General features: G+C 37.7%; 1 protein-coding gene across 2 annotated transcripts in view; it reads right to left on the bottom strand.

Annotated features, from left to right (window-relative positions):
* Positions 1–13,633, bottom strand: part of TEX11 (testis expressed 11) — a 29,292-nt gene that overhangs the window by 6,828 nt on the left and 8,831 nt on the right. For both annotated transcript variants that reach the window (XM_027690619.1, XM_027690620.1), the window contains exons 9-22: positions 12,837–12,894; positions 11,986–12,081; positions 10,085–10,166; positions 9,415–9,493; positions 8,578–8,729; positions 7,754–7,839; positions 6,540–6,677; positions 5,968–6,070; positions 4,747–4,871; positions 3,881–3,966; positions 3,170–3,223; positions 2,702–2,742; positions 2,021–2,107; positions 339–409 (exon numbers count right to left, since the gene is read on the bottom strand). In XM_027690619.1, coding sequence (XP_027546420.1) covers positions 339–409; positions 2,021–2,107; positions 2,702–2,742; positions 3,170–3,223; positions 3,881–3,966; positions 4,747–4,871; positions 5,968–6,070; positions 6,540–6,677; positions 7,754–7,839; positions 8,578–8,729; positions 9,415–9,493; positions 10,085–10,166; positions 11,986–12,081; positions 12,837–12,894 — 1,258 coding nt within the window. The remainder of the gene's footprint in view (positions 1–338; positions 410–2,020; positions 2,108–2,701; positions 2,743–3,169; positions 3,224–3,880; positions 3,967–4,746; positions 4,872–5,967; positions 6,071–6,539; positions 6,678–7,753; positions 7,840–8,577; positions 8,730–9,414; positions 9,494–10,084; positions 10,167–11,985; positions 12,082–12,836; positions 12,895–13,633) is intronic.

The raw sequence follows: 13,633 nt of genomic DNA, 5'->3' as shown, positions 1-13,633 counted from the left end.
GTTGGAATTCCCTCTCTACAAACACATGCAAAACTGACAGTGTTGGTAGGAAGTTCTGCATGGAGATTAGGACTCAAGTACTTAACATTTTGTATTAATCATACAGTTTCCAAACATCAGAATCCATTTATTTCAGAAAATTCTCATTGAAGTCTAAGTTTCCTATTACATTTTTAAGCAACAGAATGTAAAATTATGACAATAATGTATTACAAGTCAGTCTCCTTCAGAGCATACAAGTATGTCTCCATGGAGATATCCAAAACATGAATGTGACTTCTAAAAGAATCAGACAGATGAAAATATCTCTCAATTAGAGACACTATCAGCAAAAGTACCTTGAAAGACAGTACAAAAAACTCCCTCATCTTTTCAGGGCTGTCCTTGAACTGTACAGCTAAGTTCCAAGCTAACAAAGACATAAAAAAATAGAGACTAGAATAAAAATCTTCACTGTTACATGTGTGCCCATCAAATTCTAGCAATAAGCAGTTCACGTTCTACAATTCTATTTCTTAATCAAAATGTCACCAACAGCTCATTTAACAACAGTAAGAAATACTGTTATTAGTGATTTGTTGAAATAGCTTGTTCATGCTTTCAAATTTTGTCTTTATAATTTCATCACAACCAAGTATCCCACCTGCCACACACCCTGCTCACAAGAGCATGAACTGGAAGAAGCATTTTCTTAAATTAGTAAACTAAAATAGCATATCAATGAATGCAAGTGTTAAACAATATTCCCAAGACAAATAAAAAATGAAAAAAACCCCATATCTTGAATCATTTTTCATTTTACCCCAGCAAGGTCAAATACAGGGCAATTAAGCACACAACTCTGAGTAGTAAATGGATGAGCATCTAAAGACACTCAAATGATTTATGTATGAGAACCTGACCCAATTAAATGCTCAGATTCTACAGTAACTCTCACATTAATTTATCCACTAGGACATGGTTTTGTAGTCTCCAGTTTGTTTATTCTGTGAGTAAGAATGCTGTCTTGGAAAGGTCATGGTCACCACAGATTCCATTCATACTCATGGTCAATTTATTTGACCTCTGCTGCTTCTCTCCCCACTTTGCTCCTCTTTATTGGAGCACGGTTACATTGTGAGGATGTGTGCAAAAGCAGATGTCTTCTGTTATTGATTTGAGCTGTTTTCTCTCTTGTATGTTCTGATAGAAGAAAGACTGAAAAATTGGTTTTATTTATAGACAGCAAGAGCACTGATTCTTCACCAAAACACTGTAACAAAGACTACAAAATGAGGATCCAGAGACAACACTTTGGATAAAGCTTAGTGCAGCTCCATGGGAGCTGCATTTTCCACTAGAAAACACTTTATCTGTGATAATATTTGCTGTTTAGATTTCAGACACTGTACCATAGTTCAAGGCAAACTCCAGGACTGCTGATTTAAAGGACAAATGAAGACAGTCTGTATGAGTGGCAGAGATAAACTCAGCCTGCACCAACCACACCAGTACACTCATCTGAACTCCATAATTCTTATTTTGCCTACATGAGAATATGCATAGTCAGGATCAGCAGTAAGGGTTGTTGTGGGGTTTTTTTATTGCTCTTAGAAGCATTTATTTTCAGACATTTAAGAAAAACATTATTCTTTCTATTTTCTTGATTTTAAATTTTACCTCTGTAACAGAGTCTCGGTAGAGAAGGTGTAACTAAGAGAAAAGTGGTGAACTATGAAGAGTGGTACCACGGATATATACAACAATTCCTGTGGTGAAAGGAATAATGCACCAGCTACCCCTTCAGGCAAACACACCCTGTGTGAGTATTTGTCTTGATAACTGACTGAAAACGCAAATCACGCCAGATAGTCTCAGAAAACAGAAAATGCAGCAGGAGAACTTTAAGACCAGTTAAGGCAGTGACGGCCAAAGGTGACAAGATTTATAAATCTACTACCTCTCTAAACACTTCTTTCTTCCTTAAGGTCTGTTAAGAGGAGGTAGAGGAGATTCAGTTTAGATTTTGAGTGCAACCTACCAACTTTTCTAAACCAGTGAGCTTCAAGGATCCTCATGTCCCCTGCAAATTTCTCTTCCATGAAAGACTCAGCAAGTCTCTTGTGAGCTGCAGAAAATGTATTGTTCAATACATTTGTATGTCCAAAAACATTTCCAAGTGTGATCATTACACTACAAAACAGAGGTTTCCAAAACTCCCATGTAATTCCTGATGAAGACTTACTCTCACAACTTAAATCTCATATTTTTCACCTGTAAGCCTTATAAAAAAAAATCAAAAGGTGCCTCAAACATCATTTTATAGAAGATGCCAACAAGTACAGCCTCTTCAAAGTTTACTGACACTAAAGTCTTATGCAGAGAAGTTTTACTTAATTTCACAAGAAGTTGAGGGCTTTTAAATTCAATAACAGGTTTGAGGCCTTTCCTCTAGGAACCTTTAATTAATTTAATTCTACTCTTCATTCTCTTCCACTTGCAGTAGTACTGCAAGTTTTCAATAGCAAAACCCTGTAGCACTGAGATCCAACTTCACAACACTGCTGAATGTCCAGTTTTAGTTTTCACTGATTTCAGAGGGAAGTTGGGAACTGGGACTGACAAAAGGAGTCCAAACATTTTGTTGGTATGGACCTAATCATATCATAAAATGTTCACATATGGAAGAACTCCAGAAAATGTAAATTAAACAAAAGCATACCCAAGTTCAAGTAAGTCAGTATTGAATTGATATCTTCATCTCTAGAACGGAGGAAAAATTGAGTTTCAGAAAATTGATTAGCTTTCTCACAACAGAACACATTATTTATGTTGGAATACAACTCCATAATTATGGATGTATTCATTCTTCTCACCCAGAACTTCTGAAAGATATCACACAAGTGTCAAAGTTACAGAGATTGCTTAGCTCACATCCTCCATTAAAAATACCTGACAGTCTGATGCATTCATTAGAGAGGAAGGCAAAGAGCAAATATTTAAAGAAAAGATTATACAACTAGAAAATATGTTCCTATGTGATGTCATTAGGTCAAGCTGGGAAGTCAGCTGGGTGGACTTTTTACTAGCATAAAAAATGATCTCTTGATTAGTCTGCAGGAAAAGAAGCCCAGTAAAAAAACCTTACACCATTTGTACAACAAGAAAATGTTTTTGCAAATGGACTCACCTTTTCTCTTCCTTTTCTGCCATGACTTTTGATAACATCAGACGAACCAAACATCTGAGAAAAAAAGGCAATGAAGAAACATGATTTTTTTTCAACACTGTACTCTGTCCTAATTTTCCAGAAGGGATCCCACTGTTCTTCCTTATGCTATCAGCCCGTGGAACTCACAGAATTCAAAATGTCAAACTGAGAATAAGATTGTGCTATTTCCTACTCCATTGCCTTGTTTTGTATATCACTTTGTAAAAACATGTATTAGTAAGCAATCATATAATAGTAAGTAAATAATGTACTTTAAAATAAATGTACTTTAACAAAGGTTTTAAGTAAATATTGGAATAAATACATCTGTCTCACAATATTTGTTTTTATAAACAAGATGGAATATTTCAAGAAGATGCCACTTTATCAGAGGACACAAGCTAACTGGTATTTTCACCAAAAATATTATTGCAATTCCATTAAAATCACTGTTGGTCACATGTCCACACCACAGTGTAATCATAACATTCAGAACAACTAATAATTTGCTTGGGAGAGACTTGCAGCATCTGTAGATATCAGGAGTTGAGGCTTGAGGTACATCTGCAGCACAAAAAAGACTGCTAAATAGTATTTCATCTAAGCAGTTTTCCATTTTCCTCGTTATAATATTTTTCAAAAAGAAACCAGAAAAATTTCTCCTTCCTTGTAAATATATTGAATTCTCACTTTAAGGCTGCAAATAATTGCTGGTAGTCTTGTAAATGTTCAGACAAATACTCCAAAGCTTTGATAGCCACAATTTGCTGGTCGTTCTGAAAAGAAATTAAAACATGTTTTGTATATACTGCACTACCTCAGTCACTACAAAAAAAGTAACCAAACCAAAACAACAACAAAAACACAAACAACAAAACAAATCAACCCCAAAGCAACAACATATTCCAGAGGTCTGTGCAGTCTACGAGCAGGAAAAAGAACAAAGGATTCTGCACAGAATTGCCTCAGAGTGCAGAGAAAACTCTAAGGAGAGATCACACAACTCCATGCACAGAGAGCCCACGGCAAGAACAGGACTAGCACAGGTTGGTAAGGCTTTCATGCCTTACAGGGCTATGAACAAAGCCCTAATAGCTTAAAATACAATCAGCCAGTTCAGACATCACTCAAGTCACCAACCAAGAGGCAAACAGGAGGGACAAAGGACTTTTCATTCTTTCATTGTTGGCTTATGTGTGTTTTGTGCACAGGTTCCCCCTCTCACGTCAAAGATCAAACCCCGGAGGCAGAAGGAGATGTAACATTTCGCTAAGGAAAATCTTACAGAAATACACCATGTCATTTCCAGTTGCCAACATTTATAACTCAGAATCCTTTCTTTTTCTGCAGAAATTTTAAAAGATACCATTTCTTTCTACGTGAAATGAATTTCCACTCTGCATTACACAACACAGTGGAGTGAGACCTTTGTCGCAGAAGCATGAAATACTTAGAAATCCATGAAATACAGAGAAATATTAAAAGTAGGCCAGGTTAAAGAGGTTACAGCTGTCCTACTTATATCAACAAAGCAAAGGCAACATTATCTGCTCTACCTCTAATGCAATTTGGGCAGCCAAACTCAAGAGGTTAGTCCCTGTATTTTTATCCACTCCCAGCTTGTCTTCATTTTGCAATGTCTTTTCTGCCAGCTTCCCCATCTCAACCACTGCTTCCACAGCTGAAAGACACATAGGGAAGAAATAACATTTTTTATGGAAGCAATTGGAAGGTGAAAAGTTCTACTGTTTTAATGACTTCTGGAAGGCTATAATCTTTTTTTTTTTTAATGAAAAACCAAGACAAGAAAACCTGACCATACCAGCACTTCTCCACAAATCTGCATTTCTTCCTAGGGAGGTGCCAAAAAGCTTTCCAAGCTACTAATCTAAGGAAATAAGGATGCCATACAAATGATACTCATCTCACATCTTAATTTTTGTTCTGCTAAATAACTGTTTGTCACCAAAGACAGAAGACTTTCTCTAATACGCTGTCTGGGCGTCATTCCAAGCTCCCACATCTTGGCTCATGCTAAGGGTGCCACTGCTTTTATGTTCACACTGTGCTGTGGTTCCCACTCTATATTATGTGAACAAATTATGCTCTCATTAAAAGATGTATAGAGAATAATTAATTGGCAGAGAACTCACTGGAAAATAAGATCTGCGTGCTGTTCTGTATTCTAAGTAAGCAGAGACTGCATTTCTCAATTTTCATTACTTGAGCTCAGATTCTCGTTAAAATATGAAATAGCAGAACTCATTATAAAAAAGAAAGAGGCTACAGAGACATGTCATTCCGCAAGTCATCTCAGTAATTCACGTTTTTTTTGGTAATTCCAGGCTTTACTTGTCCAGAGGAATTAAGAGCAGTCATAATGGCTCCCTTAAGGTTCATTTAGCTCAGTATCCTTTTTTATATTGTATATGGATACAAAAATATACAAAAAGCAGTGAGCATACAATGCTTCTCACCCTGGATTGCTACTACAACTTCTGCCCATGGGAAGATTAGAGACTTCCTTGCCAGAGGCTCCATCCAGACAATATCAAATACAGCAATGGACTCTACATCTCACAACCTCCGTGCAAAAAACAACCCACTCTGAAAATTTAAATCTGCAGCCTGACAGTTTCAATGACTTCAGAGACCCTTCTTCTAGCAACCCTCTACTGTGTCTTTCTCAAGATGAACAGTCCAAATCTGTTTAGTATTTTCTAACATATTTAGCAGTTCTTCTCCTTATAGTGGACCCTTTATCTTGCAAGTTTTACCTTTATCAGTGTTGTTCTCCATCACTGCAATCTTATAGACACTGAATTTAGTAAAGATGCTGTTTGGATCACACCTCTCTGCTTCTCTAACTGCCTCTTTAGCCTATTCACAGAAAAGATAAAAGGAAATCAGTACAAAAACATCTTGAAACTAGTAGTACATAATTTGCAACAGACAAGGGCTAAAAAGATATGCAAAATGTTATGGTTACATTGTTGATATTTATAGAATTACTCCACAAGTTTGGTTTGGCAACATCCTCCCTTGAAAGAAAAGTGATGAGACCAGAAGATGGCACTGAAGGCTGACAATGACCAGAAAGGAAAGAGCCAATTCCTCAAAATCAGAGCTACAGATTCGGAAAGCAAGAGAAGCCCTGAGAATCCTGAAATATTAAACTCCCTTCTGTCACTTTGAACTGTGAGGTTTAACTCCCCCAAACCAAGAAAGCCTGGGCGGGTAAAGCAGGTGCACTTCTCTGCAGATGTAAATTCAGTCCCAATGACATAGCTACAAAATAAAAACAATGCAAATAAATACATAAATATGTCTACACATGTACTAAATATACCTTGTCAATTTGTTTCAGATGAAAATAGCAAGAAGCCATGTTCCTCTGCAGCTTGGCCAAGTTCTGATCTATCTGCCTAGGTGTGTAGAAGCTGACAGAATAATTGTACCAGTGAAGGGCTTCAGAATAGTTTTTCTCCTAGGAAATATAAAACCAGAACAAAAAAAAACCAAACAAACACAAACTCATTTGGGTGATTAAACTACCTATGTCCTCCCAATTTTTATTTTATAAAAAGGTCATACAAAATGAAAGATTGAGAGAGTCAGGTATATTCTAGTGTAACTTTTCCCCCAGAACAGCCATGCTTTGCCTGATGCCCTTCCAGGACGAGGTTGCCCCTCCTGGCTGCCAGGGCACTGCTGACTCATGTTCAACTTGCCATCAACCAGGACCCCAAGATCCCTTTCTGTGGCACTGCTTTCCAGCTTCTCATTCCCCAGTCTGTCTGTACATCCAGGTTGCTCCAGGTGCAGAATCTGGCACTTGCCTTTGTTACATTTCATACAGTTTGTAAGTGCCCAGTCCTCTAATTTGTCCAGATACTGTGAGAGACAGTGTCCAAAGCTTTACTGAAATCCAAAGAAATTACATCAGCTGGCTTCCCCTGATCAACTGAGTGGATGACCTTGTCCTAAAAGGAAATCAAGTTTGACAAGTAGGACTTCCCCCTCCTGAACTAGTGCTGGCTGTGACCAATGACTGCATTGTCCTTCAGGTGTTTTTCACTAACTCCCAGAATAATCTACATAATTTTACCAGGCACTGAAGTGAGACTGACAGGCCTGTAGTTTCCAGGGTCGTCCTTCCTGCCCTTCTTGAAAATTGGGATAACATTTGCCAGCCTGCAGTCAACCGGGATCTCTCCAGATCCCCAAGACCATTCAAAAATCATTGAGAGAGGCCTCACAGTGACACCAGCCAGCTCTTTGAGTACCCTTGCATGAATCCCACCAGGCCCCACAGACATACAGGGATCCAGCTGGAGAAGGAATTCTAGCCATAACTTCCCATGCACAAACCTTGAGATGAGGTTACCTGAAACTCGATTTTGTAACAGAAAACAGCACCCAGATGGATGAAAATAAAACTAGTGCCAGCTGGAACAGGGATCTTAGTTTGCACTTTAACCAAAAATAGACGTATCAAAGAGGTCAGAAAGAGATTTTCATTTTCACTGATATAAATAAGAACACTGCTGTTTGGTCCCAAACCTCATAATGTTTGGCAGCTCTGTCCCACAGGATGATGTGCAGCTGATTCAAGGTTTCAGGCAACAGCTGTTTCCCAGTATAATGACCTGAAAAGATACTACAAATCATCACTTTACAAGAACTTTACCAAGCACACTGAGAAGCATCTAAGAACTATCTGAGAAAGACTGTCCCATAGCCTACCACAAAAAACACAGCGTAGCACACAGCAATAGTTTCAGTCAGCACCCAGTGCTTCATTTTTGTTCCTGAAAAAAACAACCATCAAACAAAAAACTCTCACCCACCCAAACAAAACTCCAAAAAAAACCCCCATGTGTAAGAGGAAAACATTTTCAAGCTTGAACAATGTAAATGTGGCTCTTGCTCCTAGCTTGATGCTGTGTGAGACAGGATCTGTTTTACAGCAGATCTGACAGTCCAAAAATATTACAGTGCTACAGGTGCCACAGACATGAAAAATAAACTGCTATTCAGCTGCTCAAACAAGGACATGCAACCTGTTTTAATACTGAAAAACAAAAATACATTGGGCTGGATGGACAAACAGAATTTCTGGTAAATGTTTCTAATCCCACATGTGTCAGTCACACAGTCTACACTAAGAAGGAGGAATTGCTGTAGCAAATGAATTTAACCCTGAGCTTTATCATGATTGTCATTCATTATGAAGTTGAGAGCTGCCATGTAAAAGAAACATAAGGGAAAACAGACACAAAGAGAAAGAAAGATGAGAATAAGCAAAAAAAGTGAAAATTAAAATTCAAGACCTTAGCCAACCACATCCAGCTTTCAGTAAACAGCAGCAAAAGACGGATACAGACCTATAATAATTTCTTCAATCTTCTGCTTAGCAAGCAGCTCCCTCTTATTCTGCAACAGGAACTCGATGTGGAGCAGGGTAATTTTTCCAAGGTCAGGTGAAGATTCAAATCGTTCAGGAACAGATTTCAGAAAATCAAGACCAACTGATTCCCTATTCAAACAGATGCATTTTTAAGAGGCTGCACCAGAAGAGCTGTTAATTTTCCATTCTAGACATTCACATATTCATGCCGTGCAGCATGTTGCTCATTCAATCACACTGACAGAATGAATCAAGGTATGAATTTATTACAGTTCATCTATTCAGTGGCAGCTTCCTATTAGCACTTACTTGTTCCACCGTATTCACAAGGGAGTTTACTCCTCCCATTTGCCTCAAGACAGAAGCATATACATAGGTAATTATGAGGGAGCATTAAACAGGGGGAAATTTCATGCCTCTATTTATTTTGCTGTAACTTGTTCATCCTTCTACTGCTTTTCACAAGAAAGATTCTAGGACCCCAAACTCATTCTGAGGGTTGCTCAGAAGGAAGATTTCAGTCTGATAATTCCTGACATATACTAAAACTACATAGGGAATCTTAATCATTCCAAAGTAAGGCTACAGCACTGCAGATTGCCACTAAACTTATTTCACTCCCTGTTTTGTTGCTGTCATAATCAGTATCACCTGCTATAGAAATGACAGGCTCCCTCTCAAAACTGTTTACCTTACCTCAGTGAGCTTTTATTTAAAATAAAGCATCACTGTATAATATGATGTTCTTTGCTTACAAAGAAACACCTACAAACTCCAAACATCGTGTTTAGCCCACTTAATGATGCTTTCCTACCTTCCATGCTCCAGCAGCAGTTTGGCAGTATTCAAACAGAAGTCTAAAGACATCTCCAAGTGCAGGAATTCTGCGAGAGCTAGACAGAACACAAAACACTTGAGATTATTTAATCAACTTTGACACTTAACTACTCAAACTAACATTTAGCTCTTACAGCTTCTTTCAAAGACAGAAACAAAACGGAAAAAACAGCAACAATATAATAGATCTAAAACAAACGGAAGAATAAAACATGTCTATTGTGTTTTGACTTTCCTTTCCCAGTACAGCTAATGTAGTACTACAGAAAGGTGACAGACTGATAGCCCTGGAATTCTAGTCCTCCTTCCTTTTACAGAAACAGCATAGGCTGCATTAGTAGCAAAATCTTTTGCCTCATGCTGCCTTCCATCAAAATATCCCACCCTTATCCAGGAGGAATGACTTAAGACTGAGGTTAGTGCTCAGGCTGTGTGCAGGATCATATTGCAAACTGAAATTAGCATCTGGATAACTCCTTTGTGAACACTGACTACTATGTCTCACACTCCAAAACCAGAACGACATTTAACTAATGAAGATTCCACCAAAGCACACAAGAAAGGATTTTTTTTCCTATGCACAACACAGTCTTCTTGGATATGGAGTAATAGGACCTTACTATGAAACCTAAACAGAGGTGTGATACCTGCATTGATATCTTTATCTGATGCTCCACTTTTAAGAAGAATTTTAACTTTCAAAAAAAACCCTGCCGGATGCGTATCCTCCTGCACAGCGAAAAACAACACATTACTTGGACAGCTCTTTGTAGAACACAGATCCTGTGAGAGTACAGCACATTCATAACACAGACAAATATTAAGAAATCACATACTCCCCACTGTACTCTTCAGTTCCATTTTAATGACTGAAGCAAGAGGTAGGCAACTTATGTAATATTTTCTTCCTAATTGCAATGTGCATCTTTATTATTTATCCTTATACAGCCAAAAGACCATGAGAACAACTAAACAAGAGATGTATGATTTTCATTTTGCTGTGGTCTATTTTTGATACTTTTAAATAGAAGTTGAACAATATCCAATGATAGAAATATTTCCTTCTTTCCTATGTGTGAATTGGCTGGATTACTTTAGAATTAATGTGAGCAGAATTCAAAGTAGCTTAGAAGAAGAAGAAATTTAGGAGGGAACAACAATGGAAGCAACTGGAAATAGTGAAGACTGTATACTACAGCTCTCCTTAAAACTACACATTTCAGGCTCTAGAATAAATATTTTCTTCTAGTTTTCCACACTCTCATATAATATTAAAATGTACATTTATCAAAAATTATGATAAAAACACTTTCCATCTCAAAAAGTTTTGTGATAATAAATACAACAAAAAAAGACAAAGGGCTTATATACTGTAGTAGCATGTTATTTGAATGACTAAAATACACTGCCTTTTATCCTGATCTCAGGAGCACATGCATCATGATCTGTCTGAAAGTTCTAACAGCATGTGGAAAAATGAATTGAGCTTTCATTTAAAACAAAATTTTATACTGAAAACTTGTTTTTTTAGGAAACAGATAATGAAAATTTTTAAACTACCAACCAAAGACAAATAGGAATGTTTCAAATTTTATTTACTCTACACTAACCTGAACAGAGAGAAGCACGAAATTAATTAAAGTCCTTATATGGGAAACAGAATTTGTACAAGGTCAAGATCCCTCACTGTAATGACTTCTTAGAGATATAAGATATATTCCTTCAGGGTAGTTGGTATGCTTATGCACCTCATTTTTCAGGTTCCAAAAGAAATACAGTCATGTTAGTAAAGTGCACCAGCTAAACTAATTGTTTGAAATAAGACTGACGTAGCATGGCTACAGCTTTCAAAACAGAACTCTGGTGCTTGCTCAAATATTTGTACAGTTGGGACCTCAAAAAGTAGTATGGACTTATCCATTATGACCCAAAGCAAGAAAAGAGGGGCAGAAAAACTGGTGTAAACCTCAGGTGGCCCATGCTGCAGCTCCTCTGTTTGTATAGTTCTCATGAATACAGGTGTTGGGAGGAAGAGGTCACAAAGCAGAAGACTGGTGACTGTAAATGGCCCCAATGACCTTGCAGGTGATAAGCCCTGATAAGCCCGTGTGAACGGCCTGTGATCCTCTGGCATGGCCCCAGCTTAAATTTGCCTTTCTGTCCTCCCATGTGCCTCTGCCTGGGTGTGGCTTTGAGGATCCCCCAGTTAAGGAGGTAACAGAAATAAATTTTGTGTGTCAGCTGTGGGTTCGTGGCTGCCTCGGCCGCCTCTCTGTACCGACTCACACGACACGTCAGAGAAATCTTAGTCATGTCATCATCAAAGGGCCTCACTGTTAATAGACAGGAGGCAGCTCTACACCTACACACAAAGAAGTATTCCTCTACAAAAAGAGCTGGGAACACCAAAATGTACTTAGGAGTATGAAAAAGTAAAGAAAACGACACCTCCATCTGTTGTCAAGTGTTTAATGTGGTCCATATTGTTATATTAATAAATGCCTGAGCTTCATCTATTGCAATCCATAAAAAGAGTAACACATTATACCTGATTTGCCAAGTTTATGGCTTTCAATGCTTTGTCAAGGTGCAGAGTGCAATCCCACTCAAAATAGGTTGTGGCTAACAAACGTAGCACTTTAGCCTGGAAAGGAAAGAAATAGCCACATATGAATATATATATGAATATAAAAGACTTAAATTCTAAGGTCATGAAAAACAAAAGCTCTCTGAGTCAAAAAATTGCCTGCCTGGTATCAGGCATATAAGGGGTGGCTCAGTTCTGAAACATATCCAGTCTTAAAGCACTCAGTACACACAGGACATGAATCAAACAGAGTTCAGAGGAGAACAGAAAGGTAGCAAGGAAAATCAGAGACCCGGAAAAAGCAGAATGAAAGAAGAAATTGAAAGAATAGGAGGGACACACTTCACTGAGAGAAAAACAAACAAAGAAACAAACAAACCCAAACAAGATAAAGACATACATTATAATGGCTTTCAAATACATAAATTATTTATATAAAGAGGAAGAGATTAAAATCTCCATATCCGCTGTGGGGAGTAAAAGGATTAATAAACTTCTCAATAAGGCAGACAAACATCTATCAGAAATGACACAGCTGTAACTGATGATGTATTGAAAGAAGGGGAAGGGAAGAAGAGATGGTCTTTCAGGGTCTAGATTCAAATGTGATTTAAGGGCACTCATCAGTGACTGAGCTCTCAGACTGATGCTCATAGCAACTGAACTTGCAGCTCTGCCAAACTTCATAGCAAACTCTAAAAAGGAGGCCAAGAAATCACTGGTCAGGTTTGGCACATAAGAGGCAGATGATACACTGGAGTCAGTTTAACAAAATCCTCCTATTTGGAAGCAGATATTTCTCTATTTATTACCTTCATTTCTTTGCTAACAGAATATTTCGTGTCCATCTTCCCAATGTCATAACTCTGGCTGTCAATGATAAATGAAAGTTAGAAACAAACGAGATAAGAGAGATAAATTCAGTCAGTCTTCTGATAGGTACAATATTCCTATTCTTAACCAGTTAGAAACTACATAAATCGCACAAACTAAGTATTCACACAGTTTTAACCACAGAGATTTTGTAGAAGCAAGTGTTCTCATTCTCACCTGACACAGAATATAGTCATACACAAAAGCTATTCATGACTGGTCTCAAGATCACAGCAGATCAATAGCAGAGACAGAACCTGGGAGTCATGATTCCCCATTCACCTTCTAAATGCTTAAATGGCAGCACAAAGGACCACTCAGGAGAAAACTCGGGGGTAATTCCACAAAACCAGATTCTAAATAAAGAACTATTAGAAAGAAAAACAATAATTGGACATTTGTTTCCTGATCTAATATATTCTCAGACCAGAGAAATCTTAACCCACTAGATGGAGCCACATCTCTTTCGCCAGATCATTATTGTCACTTTGCAAAGCTTTATTTCCTCCTCAAATTCTGCCATCAGGATTTGGTATTTCATTTTCCACAAGAATGAAACATAAAATTATCTTCGAAGCACTATCTGTAATTAATTCTAAGCATTTCTACAAATCCTCTGTGACAACATATGTGACCACAATTATTTTGTATTTTATGTGCTGCCATTGATTTTCTTCTGACCATTTAAAAGAAAAAGAACAAGAAGACATAAACCCAAATTTTCTGTGCTGAGGCT

Source organism: Neopelma chrysocephalum, unplaced genomic scaffold (assembly GCF_003984885.1).
Source record: "Neopelma chrysocephalum unplaced genomic scaffold, ASM398488v2 Primary Assembly neopelma1_81, whole genome shotgun sequence".
Classification (NCBI taxonomy): Eukaryota; Metazoa; Chordata; class Aves; order Passeriformes; family Pipridae; genus Neopelma; species Neopelma chrysocephalum.
Note: the sequence above shows the minus strand (reverse complement) of the source record. Positions and strands in the feature narration are given on the sequence as shown.